We start from the raw sequence: 27,530 nt of genomic DNA, 5'->3' as shown, positions 1-27,530 counted from the left end.
TTCCATGAGGCAAAGTCATTGGGAATAAAACATCAGTTAAGGCGGTTCTTAAACGACTAGTCCTCGTCAAAGCTGTCACACAAATTTTACTTAACCCTTGGAGGAAGGGGCGAAACCCAAAAATAAGCAGGGCTCAGGTGCAAATTCCAACACAGCCAAGAAACTTAACTGTGTTTTTAATCACAGAATTTATGAATATTGTTGTCCCTTTAGGAAGTCTCTGACTGAAGACTAGTCTTATCAGGACAAACTGGAAAAAATATTGATCTCTGCTTTCCACTTGATTTCTCTGAAATGTAACAAATATCGTCACCGCCTAGGTTACAGGTCCATGTTAATTAGAACACTTCAACGGAAAAGAAGCGGTTTACTTCAACGGCTTATATAATGGTCTGAATTGGCTGATGAAAGGTTGAAGAGGTCTGGGTCCTGAAAACATCTCAGTCACTAATGTCCAAATTACTCTTACTGTCCAAAGGCTGTGAAGAAGTTCCAAGCTACTCGCCCCCTCTAAGTTTCTCTCATGTCTGGACCATACCTTGCACATGATCTCTATGCCACAAGAGTTGTCTCCATGGCTCTGCACTCCTATCTTCTCAACTCTGCTGATCACTCCCAGGGGGACATCGAGGATGAAATGCGGGTCCTGGGTTCACAAATTAACATGAATGCCAATCAGTGTCGGCTAACAGAGCTTTCCCATTTTAAGTCTTCGCTGGCTTAAAACACCTTTGCTTACTTCGCATTTCCTCTTGGTCCTGGCTAAGACACCAAAGTCTGATTTATAACCTGCTTTGTGAAGTAGACATTGAGACTACAATTAAACAACCCCCTCACCCCCAGCGCAGGTGAAAGTGCTACTTTAACGGTCCTTTTTTTTTTTTTTTAAGATACAAAATCTGCTTGCAAATGCGCACATCTTAAAACTGACCCTCTGCTTCTTTCAGGGTGATGGGATTTCAGGATACTATTTACTGTATTCTTTATTGTTTACTTTCTTCTGCAGTTATTTTAAAAAATAAAACACACTTTTAAATACTCACTCTCTCTACATTCTTGAAGTACATCTTAAAGTCCGTCACTGTCAGGGTGCCACTCACTGCTCCCACAAATGGGCAGATATACATGACATCTTTCACTGAAAGAAAGAACCCAAAATATCATCTACTGCCATTGACTTGTGTCAATAAATCTTAACATGAGTTTCCAAATATATAAATTTGTGATTCCAGTTTTCTAGAAATTTAAATTCTTTCATTACTTTAAATAAAGGCATAGATGGATAGTCTTCTAATAAAATTCCACTTTTTAAAACAAAATTTTGATTTGCTACTTGAGGTTTTAAGTAAAAGGCCTCATAATAAGTTACATTTTGTCATTTTTTTCCAAGTGGTTCACATTTTCCCTGAGTGATAAATTAATCACATTCAAAAACACATTAATTAAACTCTGAAGAACCTGGGCTACCATTTCATAAATCACTGCTAATGAAAACTAACTAAAGCTAAACACTGTCCCCTGATGCACCTCCAAAGAAACTGCTTTACAGATGACAAAAACCAAAACCCCATCAATGAAGCGGGAAAAGACTGCTTCAAATTCTTCATCAGCTTCCATATCAATTTTATTTTCTTAATGTTAATATCAGTATCTTTCACATCAAAATCAACAACATATATGACTCCTATGAATGTTAAGAGGCTCACGCCTATCACAAAGATACCACATCTTCCCAATCTTCCCAAAGTGCTGTTCCATTCAAATGGCGGGAATGGACACAGCTACAGATGAGTCCGAGGGGACGAATAATGGTACTAAAGATGTCGTTCAGCCAAACTCTCAAAACACTTGCATAAACTTTTCTGTAACTCATTATATACCGAGCGGCTCCTATTGTTGGGGTTCTGGGTATAACTGGACAAGGTTCCTGCCCACCAGGTGACCCGTGAGAGATACTACACAGAAAATTACCATATAGCCTGATAAATGCTATCAGAACCATGTGGACTCAATGTGATAAGAGCTCAGAAAAGGAATGACTTAACTCAGCAGGGAAGCGGGGGAGGGGAAGGGAGGAGAGATCAGTGAGCTGCCAGAGGTTAGTGTGGCTGGGTCAAAGGGTGCACGAGGACGATGGGACATGAGGCCAGAGAAGATGTGTTCATGAGTGTTCATAGCAGTTTTATCTGTAATAGCCGAACAGCAGAAACAACCCAATAGCCCATCGACAGATGAATGGATAAGCACACTGTGGAGTGCTACGCAGCAGTGAAGAGGCATGACTGCTGACCCATGGCACTCACAGTATGGAGGACTATCACAATAATTATGCAGAATGGGATAAGCAGACAGAAGAACATACTCAATGATTCCATTTCTATAAAACTCTAGAAAATATCAACTAGCCTATAGTGCCTGGGGAAGGGGGAGAAGGCATGGGAGAGAGGGATATAAAGGGGCCTAAGGAAACTTCTGGGGGCTGATGGATATGTTCATTATCTTGACTGTGATGATCATTTCCCAGGTGTATAAATGTGTCAGAACTGTTCACGTTCACTTTAAATCTGTGCAGTCTGTTGTCCGGAGAAGAAGAGGCATGACATAATTAGCTCTGCATTGTAGTCAGACTGTTCCAGGGCAGCACGGAGGCAGGGCTAGAAACGCTCCCAGAGGAGGAAAGCCCAGAGAGGCCAGAGGAGCACCAGGAGTGAATGAAGTTCCAGAAGCCAAAGAGAAAAAGTTTCGAAATTCAGGTCGGGCTGAACAGAGTCCTGAGCCACAGACTAGGCTATCCAGCAGGAGTAGTTGTTTGGAGGCCCTGATAGGAGAGCCCAGCTACCCCAACACAAGATGACCGTGCTCCGAGACCCGGCACGCGCCTTTGGGAGAGAGCCATGAGGGAAGAAGGCGACACTCGGCCTCACAAACCAGGCCGTCCGACCTAACCTCGGCGATCGTGAGGTGAAGAGGCCACAGCCGGCTGCCCGCCCCTCCAGCCCCGGGCAGTCCGCCTCAGGCCGTCGCCCTTACAATCCAGGGTGGCGACACATGCCCTTTTCCTGCACTAAAATTGTACTTTCTGGACTCTTATAAGCCCCCAAAATGTCTTTGCCAAATTCTCAAAACTGTCATTAGAAGTATGATATGGATCGTCTGTCAATACGTTTTCCTTAGAGTGAATCCTTCCAACAAAGCAGCGAACTGACGTTACCGTGAGAGTCTCATCAGCCTTCAGTCCATGGGGAAAAGCTGGACCCCTCTTCTGTTGGTACTGCCACCTAAGGCTCGTTCGGAGCTTAAACGGATCCTCTACAGTCCCTTATCTCTTAAGGTCATGATGACATTGATAAGAATGACTCGGTCTAGTCCATCTGTCCCCTAATTAAACTGGTCTGGCTGATCTCCAGCACATATATCATCTGTGCTGGCGAGCAAAGTGCCATTTCGTTTTATGGGTCTCTACAAGCAAAGTGTACTTGTTAGACTTACCAATGGCCTTGATTGATTCTCCTGGGAAAAGGGGTGCCTCTTCCATCTGTGCCAGCTTATTTCCATCCCTTAGAGCCTGGCAAGAAACCAAACAGGAGTAAATCTCACTTTCCAACTGGGAAGAATGGTACTGCTCTGCGCTCTTGCTACGAGGCTACAGAAGCGTGCAAAATGTATGCCCCCTCCCCGTACAAGACAGTTTCAAAGCTCAGTACCACAGGACACCATGCTGCAGAGTCTAGCAAATTGTTACACGTATTTCAAGCTCACAGTTAGAAAGCATTAATACAGAGATGGCTTGACGTGACACATAGACACTGTGATCATGACACAGACAGCTATTACAAGGTGCCTCCAGAATTGGGAAATAAGGTCAAAAAAGGTTACCTTCTGAGCGCGAAACTAGTACAAAGAAAATCAACATTAGATGCAGGTGCTTAGTTAGCTGTGAGACTGCGTGCGAAGCCCCAAAGTCTAATTAACAAGAAACCAGGGAGGGGTCTCTTACTAAGGAAAGCCCTAGGCTTCTGTACTGCAGCCCAGCTACCTGCGTCCGCACAAAGCGTACAGGTGGGACAAAGGGCGAGTGGGCCTGTCAGTGTGTATCCCATTCAGGCCACAAGAATGCGCCCTCATCTGGCAGACAAGAGTATTTCACCCACTCCTGTGGAGCAGGGTGTGTTCATCAGGCTTCTCGCAAGTCGGTTCACTCTGTGCTGGTTCCACACTCACCAAGCAAATTGCTGATGAGGTATCAGGGTTCCTGCTACAATGCCACTAGGAAAAGGGTGTCTTGGATGGCTGGAAAGATACATGCCCACATTTCTAAATGTTCAGATCTGCACTGTGGCCCAGTAGCTAGTCTCTTGCAAGCTTGGTTGGTTAGTACCAGATAACTCAGGGGAGCTGAGAAAATGGTGTTCTTGAACTACAATGCTGGGGACCAGAGCCTGAACTCGGTGCCTATTCCAAGGTACTGCCACCCTGTGAGATGCTGCCAAGGAAACTGGCCACTTTCTCCTGGGCATCTCTGACATAACGTGTCACGAATAAGAATAAGGTGTTCGAAACCCCAGCAATTCCCAAGCTGTGTTTCATAGAGCATTAAATTCCCAAGGGATGTGAACAGGACTTTCTGGGAAAAGTTTGGGAAATGCTGGGTTAAAGGAAACAAGTTTAGCTAGGTTTTCTTTGTTGTTTTTTTTGGTTTTTGTTTTTTTTGAGGCAAGGCTTTAGCATGTTAATGCATGCCAAATCGGCCAGAGGGCGCTGGAGTGTGCTGCATTTCCCTACCTAGTCCATCAGGGGCTTTCTCCAAAAAATACCTGTCTACATCAGGAGGTCACTAGTGTTCAGCGGAAAACAGATTAGACAATACTAAGTTTTCAGCATAATTCTGTGAAGCAAAATATTAAAAATTGATATCTTTTATAATTCTAATCAAAATTATTGAAAATTCAAAATAATCATTTTTCACAGTTATAAGAATATTTCAATATATTTTATAAAGGGACTTAAAGGTCCATTAAAAAAACTATATATAGTAGGTTCATCCAATTTTATAAAATAAAGAAAGGAAAATGTCAAAATATAAAGAGCAAACTCAATGCTAAATGTTGGTCAAGGTATGTCCGTTCGGGGAGGGCACAAAATGACACAGTGCACCCTCCTCCTCAAGATACACGGTGAAAATCATACAGATTAGTGTTCATGGTTCCCCTCAGCAATTTTATGCAGTTTAACTTTTTAGCCCAGGTTGGTTTTTATTTTTCAATTTTTTTAACATCTTTATTAGAGTATAATTGCTTTACAATGGTGTGTTAGTTTTCAGATTGGTTTTTAAGACACTTCTCAATCAACATTTTTAGGGACATAGAGAACTGTTAAAGGGGACTCAGAGAAGTGTTTGTGGATGCATTTATACTCACACCTGATTTGGAAATACATCTTTGACACAATAAAGCATAAACCAATATTTATACTTTTAAATGTCCAGTTTTAGAAACACTAAAAAAATCACCAATCTTAATAGAAGCCTTTTTTTTGGAAAGTCTGCTTTCTTTAATTTATTGCCTAAACTAGTGGCTATTTTTATAATATAGTTACAAAGTCAGAAAGCTATTTTAATCAATATTCAAGTTTTAAATAACTTCAAATGCTACACTGTTAAAGCTTATTTTAATGGGTAAATATTATCATGTAGACTTAAATTCCTTAACTGATATTTTAAAATAAATGGGAATAGGTTATTCTGAAATATATTTACTAAAGCAAGCTGTTCTAATCAATTGAATCTGGAAGAGGTGAGGGGAAGTCTGATTCACTTTAAGCTTTATAGCAAGTCATGTCAAACACTTTAAAGTCCTCAACCCAGGACTAACTAATAAAATGTCGTTGATGCGAGGTGCAGTGATTGGGGCCATTTTGAGATGGTACAAGGCTCTCAAGATAGAGGCTGGAGATCAAAGGTTTCTCTTCTCTTCCGATAATCATGTTAAATCTGGCTTGAAATACTTGTGCATTTATATGAAGCATGAACGTGTTGGTGAGACAGAGTGAGACAAACCTCTCACTAATAATTAAATCTAGGACATGCTTTTTTAGGTGATGAAAAAGCAACTATCAGAATAAAACAAATCAATTGATCCTACTGCTTCAGATATCCCCATAAAAGGTTCGCTGTGTACAGGAAAGGCACTCAGCTTTAGCATAGGAATTTGAGAGAATGGCTATTAAAGGCTCACTGTTTTGCGAGTACAGTAGATTCCCTCTATAAAGCTGGTGTTAGGAGATAGCACTCACACTTGTGCTATATTAAGCTTTAACTGCAACTTCCAAGTTGCACAGGACATGATTTGACCCTTGATTTATCCAACCCATGTACAGCATAATCAAAGAAGGAATGTCCTTATGGATAAAATGTGTCTTGTGAACACACCCAGCCCTCTTGGTGCTTTTGCTCAAGGTGCTGCCCAGTTGAGGAATTCTCTCTGATGATCTCATCCCAACCCTGTGCCGGCGACCCGGAAGAAAGGTCCAGCTGAAGGCCCATCAACTTCCTGGCCTCTCCACTACTCTCTCCTCCTCCTGAACCTAAGGCTGCTGGGTGGACAGTTTCTGTAACAGCCGCCTGCCGAAAGCAGTGCTTTTCAAACTGGCTCTTCAGGGTGCTCCCAGGGTCACCAAAGGAGGGTGGGCTGGGCAAAGGCACAACTGAGCACAGGGAATTTGCCATGCTTCCCTAGAGCAGCTCTTCTAGAGGTTTCATACATAAGCTTTGGGGAAAATTCTGCTGCTTTAAAAAACTCCTGAGAGTCCAGAGGTACTGAGCAAAGAGTAAGCACTCAAGAAACCTCGATGAACGATTTTTTTTCTTCTATAAAATACATGGACTCATTCCACAAACACCTACAGCGTGCCAGGCGCTGTGCTGGGTACAGACCTTGCAAATTTGGATAAAGCAAAGTTTGCACCCTCGAGGAGCACCCTTAGCGTATGCATCTGCCCCTCTAAGTCTTTGTGAAGGCACTTCAGAATCCTGTCATGACTAAGGCTCATTAACCTCATCAGTACATCTACCTGGGAAAACCAAGAAGCAGAGATGAACAAATTTCTGGTTGACGAAATGTTGGATAAACCAATTTTTGCAAATAATGTCATAATGGAATCTACCAAACTTGGACAGGAGAGTACTACTGTAGTGGAAAAAGCATTTGCTGATTGTCTAGAAATCTAGTATGAAATGGCTTCTAAATACACGATCTGTAACTACAAACAGATGAACACGTAGAACTTGCCACCTGATCAGCTTCAGCTTCAGAAGGGTAGCCCTTGTGTTCTTCCTGAATCTCCTGCACAGCACCAGGTGCATGGACAAGAAAAGGCAAAGAGGGGAAAGAGAAACACGTGCAAACAGACAGGTGAAAGGACGGAAGTTCTTTTTTAAAGAGACAGTAAGCATGTAAAAGTCGACACACCTTTCATGGCTTTGCATATCCCAACATTTTCCCCCTTGGAGTTAAGGAAAGAACGTGTAGGCCATCTACAGTATCCTCAGCCTAAAATGGAGTATCTATTCTGTGTTTGTGTTGGGGTAGAAAAATGAAAAGCAAACAAACATCATGGGTTTCAAAGAATGTACTGTCTTTTTAAAATCAAGCAATACTGCAGCGTACAGCCAAGAAACAAAATAACAGACGCATAACATGCTCATAGAAAATAAAACATACCACAGAGGGCAAGGAACAAAATCAAGCCAAAAATACAAAGGCAGTTCATAGACATGTGTTTTCAAAAGGAACTATTATGCTGCCCAGGGGTCAACACCACTGGAAGTAACAACATTTCCACACACATGTGCATGCGCATATCACATGCTGGGGTCATACATATGCAGATACATACATACACTCTGTTACTTATTGCTAATTAAATACTGTGATTTATGACTCAAAACCATATTAAATCTTTCTAATTACAGTATCAACGTGCTTCGAAGAAAAGCGTCACATATCTTTATCTAAATTTCTTCCAATCCCTTTACATGTATGCTCTTCTTAATTTAATTTCTTTATGGAATCAGCTTATGAAACTCTAAAAACTTGGACTTTTAGTTTAGCAGGTGGTATAATGAGCATGAATATTGAAGATGACAAGATTATAACACCTTTTAAAAGTTGTATCAAGTCTCTGAGGCTGAAAATATTAAAATTTAGCATCAATATATTTTTCCTTCAAGAAACTTTGGTTCTAACGACTACATTTCTTTAAGAGGCAATCAGTGAAGAAGTAGCAAAGCTTTAAAAGAATTTACTCTTTCCCACCTTTCATTTTTGTCAATAAAATAAAATAGCTACTTAAAATATTTTTATACTTTATCATCAGATTGAATTTAGTACACAGTTGGTACTGCTACCCTTCAGAGCAGGACAATTTTTTAAATGCAGCCAGGTTTTTAAAATTTACATTCTTCTTTTAAAGACAAAGAAAACGGAATCATTCTTTGATAAAAATTTTAAAACAGAAGAATGAATGACTAGACAACAACAAAAAACCCCCACAGCATTTCAAAGTCCATGCAAGTGTAAAGCCAAACACTAATATTTAACAATGTGAATCAGTGAAAGAAAATGATTCCCATGAGCAAAAGAAAACATGATAAAAACAAAATTAAACAAAGAAAAACCAACTAGAATAACAATAATTTGATTTAACCTGCTTATTTTTGTACTACTTCATTGGCTTCAATAAGATTAAAACTTTAAAACTGAAGTCATGAAATGATTCTGTCAAAATCCACATTGTTTTCATTTAATGGAAATAGGTTAATTTTCAACGTCCGATACTCAGGTTTAAAGGCATGCACATTACCAATCTTTGTCTTGCTTTATGAATATTCTGAAATAAAGGGAAGGAAAATCATGAGGAAACTATAAACTATAATCTACTAGCTGTAACAGCTACCTCTATATTTTAAGAAATACTAAATGGGGCTGATTTTGCTAAATTTATCTTCAAGATTAGCACTCCTGCTTTTGGGATTCAGCATGCAAACAGGAAATCTTACTTGATCTTGTAATCAAGACTTGAAATCTTACTTAGATCTCCTACTCAGGAAGGAGGACAACTGACCACTTTGTTGTTGTTCTTGTTGTTGTTATTAAATACTTCAGCATGAACTACATGACAAACGAGGTTAAATTAAGAGGACTCTATAGGCCTAGCCTTATAAACCCGGTGCCATGAATACCCATTTGGTCAGAATTCATGTAACACAAAAGAAGTCAGTATTGCACAGTGGTAACAATTTTAGCATCCTGCCCTCACACACATCGGCTTTTTCCGCACATAGAAACACTGTAACAAATAAAGCATTTCTAGTGAGCACTGAAAGCTATGACACAGCAGAGCAAACTGATCTGAGTGACTCATAAAATCAGTGAGAAGGCAAAGAACGCTAAATAGACTAAGTGTTCGATAAAGCACAGAAACACACAAGGAGGAGGCCCATGTGCTGAAAGCCAAATATCCTTACCCTTATATCAGGCCTCCTGAAAACCTGTCAGTTAAAACACAGAACATCATCATCACGGACACGTCACTATTGACCTGTGAAAGATGCCATTAAGTTCGCCAGCCCATGCCCTAAGAAACATCATAATACTCCAAATAAAACCGAGCAGATCGATCCTAACACATTTGCCCTCTAAGTTCCATTTGATATCCAATCAATCCTAACACGTTTGTCCTATGGTTTGCAGGCAAGTCTATGAATTGGAGAAACTTATTGCCCTTAGGCTAAGACAAATGACATTATTTTAAACACAAACCCCTTCTGTCAAGGGCTATTACAAAACAGTGTGAACAGGCCGTGTGTGAAAAATTCATTTGTGTGTCTGTTTGGAATACTGAACGCATTTTCCGCATAGAAACAATGATATAAAAAGGCGGTTCTGCTCCCAAACCAGCCCACAGAAACAAAACAAAACCGAACCAAGAAACCACAAAAGCGCCCACAGCTGGCGCAGAGCACAGCTCAGCCACAGCGTTAATGGGATCATAAAGCCTAGTTAAGCACAAATCTTAATCTGGTTTCTGTAGGAATTCTATTTCCAATTCGCACTTGGGACTCCAGAATTAAACTTCCCGATGCGGCCGCCCCACAGGGAGAAGGTGCCCGTTCCTTGCGCCAGCCCAGGAAAGGGTAGCTGGCAGGGAGGGGAGGGCCGGGGAGGGCAGTCTCCGGGCAAGGAAAGCCAAGCTTTACTAAATCCGGACACTGATTTTAGAGAGGTTATTCCTGTGACTCCTACTTGAATGTGCAGCATGAGCGTTTGGGGAAACAGCCCAGAGAAGGGATGGAACTTTTGAAAAGCGAATAGTGCTAACAGTCTGAGGAAGACATGAATCATCTATTCCCCACTCTCGAGTCTGAAATCTGATCATTGTTACATACGATAAACACTGGAGGTTCTATGGAAAACAGATCACTTTTTAAAAAAAAAAAATCACTGTAGGTTCTTATTAGCTTTACAGGTTTTACTCAGGAAAGATAAGAAGATCACATGAATACGAGAATATAGAGTTCATCACTGTTACCATTAAAAGAAAATACTCTTTGAAGTAAAAAAGGTATCTGAATTAAGGGATGCTGTAGCTCAAAGGGAATTAAAGCCCAGAAGTTCCTTAATATAGACTACTTAGACTAAGAAGCTTAAACCTAGCTTTTTTTTTTTTGAGGGGGTGGTGGTGATGAATATGTTCATCATCTTAATTGTGGTGCTTGTTTCACAAGTGGGCACCTATCAAAACTCATCAATCTGTATACTTTAAATACGTGAAGTTTATCATTTGTTAATTACAACAGGAAAGTTAGTACAAAATAAATAAAATGCATGCTTATGTTCATAAAAAACTCAAAATGGGACCTACATGATAATAAAAAGTCAAAATAGTCTCCCCTCCCAAGGTTCATTTGTCAGTGATAACCACGTTTAGCGAGATTTCTTTTCTAATTCTGAGGGTTGCCTCCATAACCAGGAGCATGCTTACACCACTACTTCTTGATTTGTCAGCTTTAAACAGTACCTAGTGACCTAGCTTGATGAGAAAATATGCTTTCTTTGGCTTCCCTGGTGGCGCAGTGGTTGAGAGCCCGCCTGCCGATGCAGGGGACGCGGGTTCGTGCCCCGGTCCGGGAAGATCCCACGTGCCGCGGAGCGGCTGGGCCCGTGAGCCATGGCCGCTGGGCCTGCGCGTCCGGAGCCTGTGCTCCGCAACGGGAGAGGCCACAGCAGGGAGAGGCCCATGTACTGCAAAAGAAAAGAAAATATGCTTTCTCAAACTACTCCCTCCCTCTTCCCAATCTCTGCTGATTGAAATTGTAATTTTTAGTTTTTTATCGTTGTCCTTCTGCAGCAGCTGCATCATTTTAAAAAAAGCTCATGAAATAATTTTTTGGTGGCACTCTTCTAAGAACCTTGTCTATACTAACTCATTTCATTCTCAGAACAACCTTGTGAGATAAAAATTATTATTGGCCCCATTTTTTGATGAGAAAACCAAGGCACAGTTAAGTAATCTGGCCAAGTTCAAGGTTTCAGAGCAAGTACTTACACCCAGAGAGTCTACTACACCGCCTCAGCCTAGCACCGCTGTAATTAGCCCACAGTAACTAAAGCCTTCAAACGTTCATCTGCTTTCTCTTAGCTCCCTCAAGGGTGGATGAAGAAAGCAATACCACGACCTCTTCCCTCGCTTCTCCTTGCTCCCGCCAAACCTCTGCTCCAACAGGTTATTATTTTCACTTTTGTTCTGTAACTGCAATTAATTTTGTAAAGTTTTGTCTATAAAGTGATAGTAACAATTGACAACTAGAAAGCAGCATTCACAAGCAGCATAACTGGGCCTTAAATGTAGGAGATATGCCGCTGTCAACACGCCTTTTGCTACTGGAAGGAGAAACTAAATCAAAAGGAAAGGGGCAGGATGATGGTCCCCTTTGCCACCCACACAATTCTTCACCTGCTGTATGTAAGTCCCCGCTACTCTTGGTCGGAGGCCGGAAAGGTCAATGGAGGTCACCTGAGTTGATACCCATGTGCTTCTGCTTTATAGTTTTCATCTCTCCTGAAATAAGCCATTTCGGGTGCACAGAGAGGTTCATTTCCTTTTTCTTGAATCTGAATCTGATCGAAGCCAGAGAGCGGTGGTTTGAAGTCAGGCGGCCTGGGGCCAGCTCTCACTGGCAGACTCGGGGCCTCCGTGTGCCTGCACTTGGCCTCAGTTTCTACACGTACAAAAGGAAACGAGTCCATGAATGGCTGCGAGGTCCTGACCAGCCCTCAAACCTTAGGAGTCATTTAAGCTTCATTGGAAGACTTCAGAAAACATCTCCCCAACCTAAACTTGGTGGGGGGCAAATCGGCCTCCAGTGCTGACAGCCCTCGAGAACTCAGACAGCCGCACAGGCTGTATCATTCTTTATATTCTTTATTATACAATGAACTGGTAAACCTCAGTGTTTACCTGAGTTCTGTCAGTTTTCCTAGCAAATGATCGGACTCAGGGAGGGACTTGTGGAAAGCCCCGATTTGTAGCCAAGCTAAGCAGAAGTTGTGGGTAACCTGGGTACCCACTACTTGAAACTGGCATCTGAAGTGAGAACTTCTGTGGGACTGAGCCCTTAACCTGTGGGGTCTGCACTAACTCTGGTTAGTATCAGAATCGAATTGAATTGTAGAACACTCACCTGGTTTTGGAGAATTCGTCAGTGTGGGGGAAAAACCCACACATCTGGTGTCACAGGTGTTCTAAGAGGGTGCGGATTCAAACCCAAGCTGACTGGTTTTAGTGCCCACGCTCTTAATCTCCATACAGCCCCACCTAAACCTGTTCCCTTTCTGAGGAGGCTGACAAATACCCTCAAGGCTTAATGCCCAGAATGCCCCGTACTGTATCTTTTGGAGTCTCTTTTCTATGAATTCCAGGCAGCCCAGCCCAGCCCCACTCCTGTGCATGTTAGGCGCTCACATCACATTTATGGAAGTGGGCTGGTGTTCAGCAATTACAATGCACTCCTCTTGTAGTCATTTTTACATATCATATACATTTTCATAGAGTAACAGCATACGGTAAACGAGCACTGTATGCATTTCGTACATATGCTGCCCTTTTTAATACATTAAACCTCTGCTGTAACACCCACTACACAGATGAGGACACTTGAGGCTCAGCAAGGTAAGTAACTTGTTGGGCAGCTAGTCAGGTACAGGGCTGGACTCAAGGCAAAGTGCCCCGACTCCAAATTTTATGATCTTTTTGATAAACCATATGATTCTAAGTGAAATAAATATCAGGTTTTTTTTTATTTTTTATAAATGAGTTATCTTTGAGCTTATGCCTCTAAGAAGCTTCTTTTCATGAAAAGATTGTAATAGCGGAGTAAAAACACCACTGTTCTCTGTTTTAGGCATAAAGTCTATAAAGTAATTCTGCTTTAGCAATCAGACCACTACAAAATGAGTTAAAGAGTTTGACCTGTTGGGTCAGGAGATGGCTCCACTTGCTGCAGGAGCCTCAGTAAGCAAGAGTCTGCGCAACTTTTTCCTCACCACCGGCTGCAGCCAGAGGCCAAGGACAGGCCGATACAAATCTCAACCAGTCATCCAAATACAACCCTGGTCTTTGGGAAACAAGCCACACCTGAACCTGGCCTGACTCTTTTGTCAAACCCTAGCCTGAAACAATCATTCTCCTTCTCTAAAGCCCTCCAGGAAATGTGACCAATGAGCTGTTCAATGAAGCATGCTGGCCCCAACTGCCATGTACAAAAGGGATGAGCATACTTGCAATTGAACTAGTACAGGATAATTGCTGATACCCTTTCACTAACCAGTTTCTAACATCTTTATTTGCATAACTATATGCTCCATTTAAATAATACTTCTGATATATCATGAGTTGTTAGGAATATTAATCAAAATGTATTCTACATGCAATATAGAGTCGTTGAGCAGTCTGTAAAACTCTTGACTTTTTAAAAATTAAATTTCTAATTTTGAGATAACTTGATTCACAAGTGGTTGTGAGAACAAGAGATTCCATGTACAAGTGTACCATGTCACCAAATTTCCCCGATGGTGGCATATTATAAAACTATAGAACAATACCGGAACAAGGACCCGGACACTGACACAGCCAAGATGCAGAACAATTTCCTCACCACCTAATGTTGCCCTTTTATAGCCACATCCACTTCCCTCCCAGCCCCTCCCCTTCTTAGCCCCTGGCAATCACTAATCTGTTCTCTATTTCTCTAATTCTGTCATTTGAAGACTGTTACACAAATGAAATCATACAGTATGTGATCTCTTGGGAGTGGCATTTTCTACTCAGTGTAATTCCCTTAAGATTTAGCCAATTCTTTTCTCTGACCTCTCTATTTTGCTGTTGAACCCATCCACTGAGGGTTTGGTGGTTTTGTTTGTTTGTTTAGTTTCGTTTTTTGTTTCTTTATCATATCTTTCACTTTTTAAATTTCCATTTGGTTCTTATCTCATATTTTCTTGCTGAAACTTTCCTGTTTCTTGTCTCTCACTTTCTACGTCTTCATTGTTTCAAGCATAGCTGTAATTGTTTATTGAAGCAGTTTTATTATGATGGCTTCTTTAAAACCTTTTTCACGTAATTCTAACACGTGTCATCTCGGTTTTGGCATCTACTGATTCTCTTTTTTCATTCAGTTTGAGATCTTTCTGGCTCTTGGTATGATGAGTGATTTTCAGTGGAAATCTGGCCATTTTGAATACTATAAGAGTGTGGGTCTTATGTAACCCTCCTGTTGCAGCTGCTTTCTCTGCCACTGCTCCAGGAGAAGAGGGGCGGTGAGCACTGCCTCATTACAGCCAGGTGTGGGTACGAGTCCAGGTTCCCTTCTTGGCCAACACTGCCATCCAAGGACAGGGGTCTCCTAGTTACTTCTGGGTTGGGGTGAGAGCTCTAGCTCCCAGTTAGGCTTCCGCCCATACCTGCCCAGCTGGCAGTGGCAGGAGCGTTCATGACTGATACCACTGTAACCACAGTGGAGGTGTGGCCTCCTTGCAGTGGGCGGTAGTGAAAGTCCTGACTCTCCACCAGGCCTCCGACACCACAGCTGCAGGGGTCACTGTGCCTTGCTACAGCCTGGCAACAGTGGAATCTAGCCTCCCCGCTTGGCCTTGCTGGCGGGGTGGGTGTGGGGCCGGAGCACAGTGGTTAGTGTCTAAAAGTTTTCTTTCTACTCGGCTGCCCCCTTCCTGTCCTTTGGCTAGAGAGACTAGGCTTTTCTTGTCTGTACCCGTTGGCATTTCTGGGTTGCTGGCTTCTTCAGCAACAAGTCTGGGTTATATATGGCAAAAACATAACCCAGGGATAGCACCACCCTGTCGTTCCTTAGGTGCTAAGGTACCTAACCCGTCTGCCTTCTTCTCTCTACCTTTCAAGGCATTCTTACGTCTATTTTATAGATAATGTCCAGGGTTTTTATTTGTACTGAGAGTGAAAAATAAGAAAAAAGTACATCTGCTCCATCCTTCCAGAAGCAGAAGCCCGAATCTTGATATTTTTAAGAAATAATTCTACTCCACAAGTAATCCTGAGAGATAGGATAGTACTTTGACATTACAGTGGTTACAAACTGGAGGCCTATTGCTCCAACAGGCAGTAGCAGGGTTGTTTTTGTAATTTAATTGTTTTTAGGGGGACATGCTGCAGTCTCCAGTTCTCCACAGCCATGTCTGTTTAGCTTGTTAGCTATACCCTGTAGACATCTGTGTTTGCAAACTCTGATTTAATAAACAGATCACGAGGCCAAGCTATTAACAGTGGACTATGGTCATGGATTCGAAAGATCGTGCTCAAGCTTCCCTCCTTCTAGACTAGTACTCAATTTAAGAAGTATTAACTAAGACCAAGCTCAAGCATAATGAAGCCTTTCCCACACACTGCATCCCACTTCCCTCCAAAGACCTTCTGGAAACTTTTGTTTAGGATCCAGGGTTTAATCACTGTACTAACCTATTAAATGATTAAATTTAGTATAGGACTCTCTCCATTTTCTCCTTTTTCTTCAGAATGTTTATGGAAGAGATCTAGCTAATGTGTGTGCAGGGATGAGAGTAGGAGAAACAGGGGGAGAGGGACAGAGGGGTGGTGGTGGTGGTGGTGGTGGTGGTGGTGGTGGTGGTGGTGGTGATGGTGATGGTGATGAGGACGACGATGTTGGAGCCAGAGGAAAGAGTATGATCACATTAAAACTATAGTGTCCTAATTTCCTGAAGGCTGGTCAGAATCAAATCCTTTTGGACAAAACAGAATTGAAGAATGTTCTAGAAAGAAAGGAATTTAGAGACTTCAAATCTAATCCAAATTCTCTTAACCTTACACAAAAGGAAACAGACACTCAGAGGTTATACAAGGTCACAAAGCTAACCAGTACCGTCTGTACTACACCATGCTCCCTCTTCTTGGCCTAGTTCTGCTTTGCAAACAATGGAAGCTGATCAACTGTGTCACTTCTGCTAGTAGTTCCTAAAAATGTTTCATTACAAGTTATAACTGTATTTTTTCATCTAATCTTTGGAACATTACATTCAGATCTTGTTCTTAAATGTTTTGACAAATTCAAGAGAGTTTTGTACTCTTTCTTAGCCCGTTAAAAATGGAACTGAGTTAGTAGTAGGGGGGTGGGCAAACAAAACATTTTATTACATTTCTCCTAGTAGTCTTAATTATCAGGTAAATCTTCAGGATGACTTGGCATTAAGGCATACATTTATTAATTTAGTTAATCCATAATCCACATAATAGCTATCTACTCTTTCAACAGGGACAATGTTTTCCAAACTTCTGTCATCTTATATAACACCTCTATAAGTCTGGTTTGCTATATGCATATCACCTGTACTAATATTAGTATTTATCTTTATGTTGACTTATTTATTTATTTTAAATTTATTTTTGGCTGCGTTGGGTCTTCGTTGCTGCGTGCAGGCTTTTCTCTGGTTGCGGCGAGCGGGGGCTACTCTTCGTTGCGGTGTGTGGGCTTACTTGCTCCGTGGCATGTGGGATCTTCCCGGACCAGGGCTCGAACCCGTGTCCCCTGCACTGGCAGGCGGATTTTCAACCACTGCGCCACCAGGGAAACCCTTTATGTTGACTTTGAATCCACTCTTTTTTTCATATTTCGCCTGGCTTTAAGCAATAATACCCATTAAATCACAGGTCTGATGTGCCAGGTTTCCTACTACACATTAAAATAATTACATAACTGTTAAAACATGTCCATGGGCATATCACCTAAACTCATCTCATGTGATGACAGTGATATTCTTACCACACCTTGGGTGATCTGACCCTAAGCTGTCAATTTATGACATAGGTAAATAATAAAACAATTGTACTCTAAAATCTAACATGAGTTGCTAACTATTCAGGTTTGTGGGAATGTACCAGAAATGTATGGTCTCATCACCAATTTCAACAGATACAAACCTAGGGAAGCTGAACTTTTTACAATTTATTGTACAAAATAAATAGGGACTTCCCTGGTGGTCCAGTGGTTAAGAGTCTGCCTTCCAATGCAGGGGACGCAGGTTTGATCCCTGGTCGGGGAACTAAGATCCGACATGCTGCGGGGCAACTAAGCCCGCCCACAGCAACAACTGAGCACGCAGGCCACAACTAGAGAGTCCACGTGCCATAACTACAGAGCCCACGGGCTCTGGAACCCACATGCTGCAATGAGGAGCCTGTGCACCACAGTGGAGGATCCCACATGCCGCAACAAAGATCTCGCGGGCTGCAACTAAGACCCGACACAGCCAAAAATGAAATAAAATAAAATTAAATTAATTAATTAATTAATTAATGAAATACATGAGGATGGAAGACCTAAAGAGACATTTCTCCAAAGAAGACATACAGATGGCCAAGAAGCATGTGAAAAGATGCTCAACATCACGAATTATTAGAGAAATGCAAATCAAAACTACAACGAGGTATCTACCTCACACCAGTCAGAATGGCCATCTTCAAAAAATCTACAAACGATAAATGCTGGAGAGGGTGTGGGAAAAAGGGAACCCTCTTACACTGCTGGTAGGAATGTAAAGTGATACAGCCACTGTGGAGAACAGTATGGAGGTTCCTTAAAAAAGCAAAAATAGAGCTACCATATGACCCAGCAATCCCACTACTGGGCATATACCCTGGGAAAACCATAATTCAAGAAGACACATGTACCCCAATGTTCATTGCAGCACTATTTACAATAGCCAGGACATGGAAACAACCTAAATGTCCATCAACAGATGAATGGATAAAGAAAATGTGGTACATATGTACAATGGAATATTACTCAGCCATAAAAAGGAACAAAATTGGGTCATCTGTAGAGATGTGGATGGACCTAGAGTCTGTCATACAGAGTGAAGTAAGTCAGAAAGAGAAAAACAAATATCGTATATTAATGCATATATGTGGAATCTAGAAAAAAGGTACAGATGAACCTATTTGCAGGGCAGGAATAGAGACGCAGATGTAGAGAACGGACGTGTGGACACAGGGGTGGAAGGGGATGAATTGGGAGATTAGGTTTAACATAAATACACTACCACGTGTAAAACAGGTAGCTAGTGGAAATCTGTGGTATAGCACAGGGAGCTCAGCTCGGTGCTCTGTGATGACCTAGATGGGTAGGATGGGGTGGGGGGTGGGAGGGAGGTCCAAGAGGGAGGGAATATATGTGTACACATAGCTGATTCACTTCATTGTACAGCAGAAACCAACACAACATTGTAAAACAATTACACTCCAATTTTAAAAAAGCAAATTTAACAATAATGTGTAGGATATAATCCCAATCTTGTAAAAATAAGTAACAAAACACCATCAAAAAAAAAAAAAAAAAAAAGAAAGAAAGAAATGCATGCACTGTTCCCCGCCTTCAGAGATTCTGATTCACTGAGGGGACGGGGACCATGGAAGCTGCATTTCTGCAGGCACCCCAGGGAGTGCTGGTGCGGGAACACCCAAGGGCCACATTTTGAAAAACAGTGAACAGGTAGGCAGTACAAAATTTTAAAAATCACTCTAGCTTTTCAATAGGATGACTTGGGTTCAAACCCCAAGTCTAACTGCATGATACTAAGCAAGTCACTTAACCTCTCTGAGCCTTGCTTTCCTCATCTGTTAAATGATGATTATAATAAAAGCCATCTTACTGGGTTGTTTTAAGAAGTAAACGGGTGATATGTCAAAAGAGTATTACAAAACCATAGAGCGCTGCACGTGCCGGAGGGCTGATGGGGATGCCGCCGCAGCCTACAACTGAGAACACAGCGCTCCAAATCGAGGTGCAAGCGCTCTGCTCCACAGAAACACCTGTTCCCATTTCATTACTGACGCTGAGTTTAACCTATAATAAATTAACCCCCAAATTGAGTGTGTATTTCAAATACGATATTTGCACAATATATAATTTCAAATATCATCAACGGATGACTGCACATTAAATCCTCAAGGAATTGTATCTGGACCTTCAGGGCAAACCCCATGCATGGCTCCCATGCAAAAGGTGTCCCAAAGGCCCACGCTGGTTACCCTGATTCTAAGAACTACTTTATACATAGCGTGTAAAATTATCTGTGGTTTAGAAACATTTTATTCTTTTATTATTTAAAAGAACTCTCTCCTTGAAGAAAACATAACAACTGAATTATAAATTTAACACCAAATTTGCAGACTTGGTTACAGGGCGAATCTAACAAAGACAATGATTAAAAAATGCTCTCTTACAATAATTCATCTAAAGCTTTAGCAATGATCTGATGTAGGTACTTAAAATTCAATTTACAAAATATAGAAAAGCCTTCTTTTTCTCTGAATACCATCTGTTAAACCATTCCAACACGAGCTAATTCTGCTATACAAAATTCGTAAATAAACTAAAAATTTTTTTTAAAAACCTTAGTTGCTTCATGTTAAAGTATAGATTCAGTCTGATCTATTAATGTAGAGGTTAGACAGCTATGCACACAGTCACCATCCTTTTCTAGAACCCACACAGCACTAACAACTATTCAACCATAATGAAAACCTTACAGTTAACACCTAATTGTCCATAAAGAAAATCAATCCGAGGTCTAAGAGCTATTCTCTGCCAGTATGGGTCCTTGAGCCTCTCCACTCAGTAGGGCAGTTTCTCCGCTAACGTGGGGCAAGAGGGCGCCTGGGACCAGTGGGGTCAGCAGCTGCCCAGTGATCAGCCACTCAGGCATAGGTGATGCAGCAAATGCTTCTCCCACCTGGAAACAGCAGTCACGTTTTGCCCAGTCAGGTTCTGAGGAACAGGAGCCCCAGCTCCTCCTACGTGGGCAAACATGAAAACCAGATAGCAGAGAAAACTATCAAGAACTATACTGCCCCTCTTCTGGCTGGCCATATTATCCAACTTCTGTTCATCTCCAGCCATGCTTTCCTCTGGGAGGCATAAGCAACAGCATCCAATGGCTTGGACGAAGCAAGTCCAGCACCATAGCCAAATCTCAATTACACAGCCTCTGGAGTCAGTTTCTGCACTTGTTACAGGACGGCTAAAGAGGAAGTGAGGCTAGAGCCCTTCAACACGGACAGCTATTAAGAATGACTTAAGATCGTTATCGTAGCTCTTGAACTCTTCATAAGATTTGATGCCTGGCAAGGACTATGATTTTGAGAGCCGTTGACCTAGGGTAGGACAGGATACTAAAATGTAATTCATACATACCTGTGAAAATCTATTCTCTCTTACTAGTGGGCAAAAATGACTATAATAAACTGAATCCTCAATTCAAGCAAACTGTACTACTGAAATGTAGACATGGTTTCACTTAATGTACCTGTTAATAGTTTCTTGACATTAAAACAAAGTTAGTCTTTAGCCTTAACAAAGATGGAGCACGCAAGCGTTTTATTTGTTAATTGATTCAACAAGAATTTATTGAGCACCTGTTATGTTCCAGGATCGTGCTGGGGGAGCAGTGGTGAGAAAAAGAGCCCCAGTCTCTGCTGACAAGGAGCTTATCACTCTTAACTTTAGAATAAGCAGGGAATCCAACTTTTAAAATAAACAAGAAGAGATTTCTCAATTCAATAAGGACTAAAAAATGAGGCTGCCCATACAACATTCTTGAGATTTTGCAAGTTTTTTGCATTCTAGTATCACATATTAATGCTGAAAACCCATAGGTAGTACATAAATACAGAAACAAATTGTGAAGTTAGGGAAATACTATCTATCAGATATTTTCTGAAATTCAGAATACTAATAAAGAAAATATAGGCATTTATTATAATCAAATCTGAAAATATAATATATAATAAAATGGATCTGGATTTTTAAAAGAATGATCATAATCGAAAGTCAGCTTTTCCTCTCAATTATAAAACTATGATCACATATACTAGATCCTGGTAAAAATGTCTCTTCTAAAGTTCAGATCTCTAACAACAGAGAACATTTCACCCTTGTTCCCAAGCAAATGGCCGGTGAGCATTCAAGGGGCCAAAGTCTCACTCGAATTAAAACTGCAATGCTTCTTGGCTGCTTAGCATATTGAAAATGAATTAAGGACTCAATTCCGCTTACCTTGTAATCTCTGGATACATTTTCTGATGTCACTGAACCTGAAATCTGACTAGAAATTGTAGCAGCTATAAGCTGTTTACACCATTCAACATGTGATCCTGTAGGACTAAAAGAAATAGTGCAATTAAAATATTTTAAGACATAGCCTCTGAGTGAGAAAACTGAGCACTGACTAGGGATATATGTACATTTCTTTTTTTAAAGAATGAACTTTAATTAGACTATTTGGTTACCTTTACATTTAATGTAAGAACTGAAATATCGACTGACCACTAGGAAGTAAGATTAGGTTCCAGGTTGATTTGAAATGAATCAACCAATTTATTTTAAGGTTAAGATTCTAGGCCTCAGACAGTTAAATATGTTATTTTCTAGCATTTAATAAAATATCACTCAATTACAATTATATAGAGTGAATATTCTTAATGTAAGTAGAAAATTAATTCTAAAGTGAAATATTTATCTTACAGCATATGCTTTTCAAAAATGCTATCACTTTCATGCTGGTGGTTTTAAATCTAGAAAACGATGTAATTTCAAGTGAATCAAAGTGACTCTTAATGGAGCAAAGCTGATTGTATGATTTTAAAAAGAACAGACTAGAAAAGTCCTGTGTGTAGTAGTAATGCCGCCTTACATTTCTGTAAGTGCTCTGACAACTTACAAAAGGCTTTTCCAGTCCATTATGATATCAGAGCCTGACAACCACATGTGATAAGAAGGCAGAACGGGAACGAGCCAACAGGTTTCTGGGATGAGAAAATTGAGGTGCAGTGGCGACATGGCCCATCAGAAAGTGGTGGGGCTGTCCTTCCAGGATATGGTACCACCAACGGTGACCAACTCACCGAACCACAGGGCAAAACAGAGGCCAGCGCTACAGATGCTAGCCACTGCCTTATACGAGAACACAAGGACGCAGAGAAAACGGCATCTCGCGCTTGTGTGCTGCTCTCAAATGTTCAACACATTTCTGCACACAGCCTCACCCGAGCCTCACAGTGACCCACCTTACAGAGGAGAAAACTAAGGCTCTAGCGTTTGACTAAGGTCACACAGCTGGTAAGTGGTCGGGCTGTGCTCATCTGACTTAAAGGACCACGTAAGCAAAGTAAGCACTGAGGGAATTAAAAATTGCCTCCAGAGGCCAGGCTCCTCTCTCAACTCATGAAAGCACTGAAGAAATCAAGTAAAAGGGCAAAAGATACTTTTGAAAGTTTACCTTGCAGGTGGCTTTCACTGTAAACAGTGTTCCAGACCTTTGAAAATCTCATCACTAATTAAATCCACACTCGTGTACTGGAAGGATAAAAAAAACCTGGAATCCCTAGGCAGTGTGTGAAATAACGTAACTAGTGAAATAAAGACATCTGATGTGCTCTACGAGCGACCTAAATTGCATTCTCTGGCCAGGACAGCCTATAGTAGTTATCTGTGGGGCCGAAAATGTAAGTCCAAACATTCGCTGAATGGGCAGACATTCCTGTCATACACCAAGACTCTATTTACCACAATTAATAACTAAGAGGAAGAAGGAGGGGAAAGGGAGGGATATTAGTTTCCTCTTAAAGCCTAAGGCACCTTTATTGTCCGGTTCTCCCATACTTTTCTTGCCAAGCTGCCTTTTCCTCTGCCAGCTCCTGGGCCTGAGCACAAATCTAACAGCAGGAACCCACCTGTTCACCCACCGCGGACGGGGGTGGGTTGGAGGGGGCTGCTGTTATCCTCTAGCTTCTGTTCCCCTTCCTTCTAATGAGGACCCTTCTCTCCACGGTAGGGAGCTGCCCCTCCGCATTTCATAGGATTCTGCTCCACTTGGAGGGGAGTGACCCCAAGCTTTCCTCTTGGACCCGGAGCTGTGTAGACCCGCCCCCAGCACTGGCGGAGGCCACTCTCCACATCCACCACCTCGGGGAACCCACAGAGATAGAGAGTAAGACATGAAGAAAACAGAGATGGGAAGCCTCATCCACACTGTTTGCAACTCTGGCTCTGAATGTGCCTGCGGCCATCTTTCACCCTGGCTGCAGCAGTGATGGGAGCCAACACACTTCCTTTTTGGCTGGAGCTAGAATGATTTGTGTTTTTGGTACCTGCAACCAGAAGCATCCTGGTCAACAGAGTTATAAACAGTGTGGCACGGTGGGCTGGTAGACAGGAGGCCTGGCTCCGGGTCCTGTTTCTGTCACCAGCTAGCTCCGTGACCTTGAGCGAGCCACATCCTCTCGCAGGCCCACAGCTCCATCAGCATTAAGAGAAGTACGATATTCAGGAGAGAGGGGAGGGCCCACGGTCCACGGCTGAGCCACAGCTGCAGAGCCAGGGTCTACTCTGGAGGTCTCTTAAAAGAAGAACGTGAACCAGAGCCGGTCACAACGACGGGACTGAGGAGGAAGGCCACGTCTCCTCTCCCCTCTCTGCTCTTTAGTCAGTGCAGTCTCCCTCCACACTCCTGGTGGCAACAATCACTTGCAGTCTGGGAGCTCCCAGCTTTGTTTCTCCAGCCCAGACTGCCCCGATCTGGACGCCGAGGATCCCATGAGCCAGCTCCACTAGTCGGTCCCAGAGACCCTGCCGGCTCCACGGGTCTAGACCAGCATCAGCCGCCCAGCCCTCACGTCTCCTAAGTCAGGGAAAGGCACAGCCTCATCCAGGGGCCCCGGGCCCCAAAGCTGCGGTTTACCTTGGAGCCCACTCCCCACTTCGCTCTCACATCTGAATGCTCACCGAGTCTCATCACTCTTATCTGCTAAATGTCGTAAGAAAGCACCTTGCCCATCCCTATTCCAATTACCTTTTCCACATGCCCATCATCTGTCGGTGTTCTCCCACCTTATGAATTTAAGCCCCACCTCTATGCTGGTGACTCCAGCCCAGACACCACCCCTGAACTCCAGGCTTAAATAAACCAACTGCCTCTTTGACATCTGCTCTGGGAAATCCAACTGACATCTCATTACTGTTATAACCAGGGCTGAGAGCCTGCTAACTTCCTAACCCCGCTCCACATAGGGGCTTCTCCATCTCAGCAACATCGTTTTCCGCAAGCCGAAGACATTGGGATTGTCCTTGATTCTTCTTCTCTCCTACCTGACAACCAATCTTCACAAACCCTACTGGCTCTACCCTGCAGATTTTCTTCAAATGGTAGCTTGAATCGGATCACTTCTCCCTTCCTCCAGCCCACGGCTCCGGTCGCAGCCACCATCCTCTCTTGCCTTGATAACTGCGACAGCCTCCCACCTGCTAAACTCTGATTCTACTCCTTCCCCTTCCGGTGCGCTGTCCACACAGCAGCCATGGAGAGCATCCTGAAATCCACACCATCTGCCCCTGTGACCTCTCTGAGCTTGTCCTCTACTGCTGTCTCCCTAGCTCCCTCCCTGCTGGTGACACTGGTCTCCTGGCTGACCCTTGAACCCTTGGCTCCCCTCCCACCTCAGGGAGCGCAGGCCTGCGCTGCCACCTGGATATGTGCATGAGTAGGCCCCTCACCTCTTCTGGGGTGTGACTCAAAGGCCACCTTTCTCAACTAAGCTCTCCCTGACCACCCGGCACAAAATTCCAACCACTCCCCAGAGTGCACAGCCCCACCACTTCCTACCCGCTCCCAGCTGACTTTTCTCCCCCAGCACCTAACACAGAACACATTTGACATGTTCTTTCGTCTCTCTCTCGCACTAAAAACATGCTCCACGAGGGCGGGGATTTGTGTGTGTGTGTTCCCTACCGTATCCTCAGGCCTAACACAGTGCGGGACACAGAGCAGGCACTCATATCTGCAGAATAAATGACTGAGAGATTAGCATTTCCAGAACCAACTTAACCCAACTCAGTGAGACGGCCCACCTGCAGTCCATTCACACTACTGCACAGCAATTGTTCTCAAACGCCCACCCCATCCTGTAGCTTCCCTGATGGAAATCCTTTCGTGCCCCCCATAACTAGGGTGACCATATAATTTCTCATCCAAACCAAGACACTACTGTGAGTTGCAGAAGGGTGCTACTGATAATTACACTGGCTCGACCAGTACCCTGTACCATCTGGTGCCAAAGAGACCACAAAGCCCACCTACTTATAGCTAAGGTGGTTATTAAAAATGCAGAATTTCAGGCTCTACCCAGGAGATGGTGGATTAGATTTAGGGTGGGATCCAAGAGTCTGCATTTCAATCAAGCACTGGAGGTGATCCTGACTCAGGTTATACAGAACTGAGCAGAGAAGCATCGGCCCAGAAGACAAGGGCACAATTCCTTGGAAGGAACACAGGCCCCTTCAGGATCTAACTCCTGCCTTCCCGCAAGTCGTCTCTATTATCAGTTCCCCACATCCAGCATCCAGCCCACATGGCTGCACGTTCCACTCCTGTGGCCAAAAAGCGTCCCCTGCCCCCGTCCCGCCACTAAAAACTGAAGCGAATATCCCACCTCCGTGTACCGCAGTGCAGTGGATCACAACTGAGGCTGCGGAGTCTTTTTGAAAAATTCTAACTCCTGGGCCTCACCCAAACCTCCTGAATCAGAAGCCTCAGGACTGGGGTCTGGCCACCTGGAGTTCCTAAAAAGCTTCTCAGGTGATTCCCACGCACACCACATCCAGAGCACTTCCAAGCGTACCTCCGCCCTGGCACTTATCACACTTGATTTCAATGGCTGGTTTGTTTGTATCCTCCACTAGATGGTAAGCCAGAGAGCAAAAGCCGTCGGGCATTATTCTCTGACTCTCCAAGCCCTCATACACTGCAGAGTGTCTGCACATGAGTGAAACCCTGTCCATTCCACGTACTGTCTTGGCTGTGATTAGTTTTCAGTGAAGCTGACGACTTGGGTAACTATTTCATTAAAATACATTGTAATTACACTGAGGTAGAAACAAAGGGAATGTTTCTTGTTGTTCCTCTGCCTTTGGAAACTCCCAAAAGTTCAGCTCAGGGGTGTGACTAAGAGGCAGGAACCAGCATCTGAAACTGACCCAGTGGCGTTACAACAGTATGTCTCGCCTAATTGCACTTTAGCGTCAGCGAAATGGCCAAGATGTGGAAAAGCTGCATATTCCAGGCTATGGGATCACCCACCCCTTGTCCCGAGTGTCAGGGTGGCCCTCCCGGTTGGATCTGGTCGGTTTGTGCTTCTAACTGATTCATCTTAGTTCTCGGACTGCCAAAGAAGCAGTAGCCTTACGTGTTTGTGAAAACAATGAACCGGTTCCTTCAAAGTGTGAAGAACTGAAAGTAAACGATGATGTGTTCTCGAATCGGAAGCAGTTTGGAAGTTTTCCATCCCAGCTTTTCAAATGAGGGTATCTTTGCCTCTATGTGCGCCAGCCCGACACCCACGGGGTGCCGCCCCCCAACTGCCCCTACCAACCCCAGCATCAAAGACCCCAAGCAGCGGCGGCGGGATTTGGGTCTTCAGACCACACGAGGCAAGGTCACGCTAAAAAGGGGCGCCGGGGTGAAATTTCCTCCCAAACGATTCGTGGCCGGGGCAAGGGCTGCCGAGGTGGCTCCAAGGTGCAGTAGGAGGCGGCCTGGGACACGTTTTGACAGCTGTGAAGCCCCTCGGGGTGCGGGGAGCTTCGGCGCGAGGCGGAAGTGAGCCAGGTGCGGGCCCCGGGGACCAGGCAGGGGTTCCCGGGGCTCCGGAGGGGACGCGGGAGGGGGACGCCCCAGCTTGGCCTCGGCCCGGCGCGCGGGGAAGGGGCAGCCGGGCCTCGCGCGGGGCCTTCGGGAATCGGGGACCGGGAGGCCGCGGCGGCCGGGCCCCGCTTACCTGTCCAGGGTCTCCACGCTGGGCTGCCGGGAGCCGGCGGCGGGGGCCCCCACGACCCGAGGGGGCCTCCTGCCGCCCGCCGGCCCCGGGCCCAGGCCCCC

General features: G+C 43.5%; 1 protein-coding gene across 1 annotated transcript in view; it reads right to left on the bottom strand.

Moving 5' to 3' along the window:
• Window positions 1-285: 285 nt before the first annotated feature.
• The window catches only part of MTMR1 (myotubularin related protein 1), a 27,707-nt gene continuing 462 nt past the window's right edge, over window positions 286-27,530 (bottom strand). The window contains exons 2-6 of the mRNA XM_029240249.1: window positions 27,430-27,528; window positions 21,656-21,761; window positions 3,490-3,565; window positions 1,044-1,138; window positions 286-646 (exon numbers count right to left, since the gene is read on the bottom strand). Of these exons, the coding sequence (XP_029096082.1) occupies window positions 368-646; window positions 1,044-1,138; window positions 3,490-3,565; window positions 21,656-21,761; window positions 27,430-27,528 (655 nt within the window). The 3' untranslated portion in view covers window positions 286-367. The remainder of the gene's footprint in view (window positions 647-1,043; window positions 1,139-3,489; window positions 3,566-21,655; window positions 21,762-27,429; window positions 27,529-27,530) is intronic.

This window comes from Monodon monoceros, unplaced genomic scaffold, assembly GCF_005190385.1.
Source record: "Monodon monoceros isolate NGI ecotype Baffin Bay Population unplaced genomic scaffold, NGI_Narwhal_1 Super_Scaffold_22, whole genome shotgun sequence".
NCBI classification, from domain to species: Eukaryota; Metazoa; Chordata; class Mammalia; order Artiodactyla; family Monodontidae; genus Monodon; species Monodon monoceros.
This window is presented reverse-complemented; position numbering and strand designations above follow the sequence as displayed.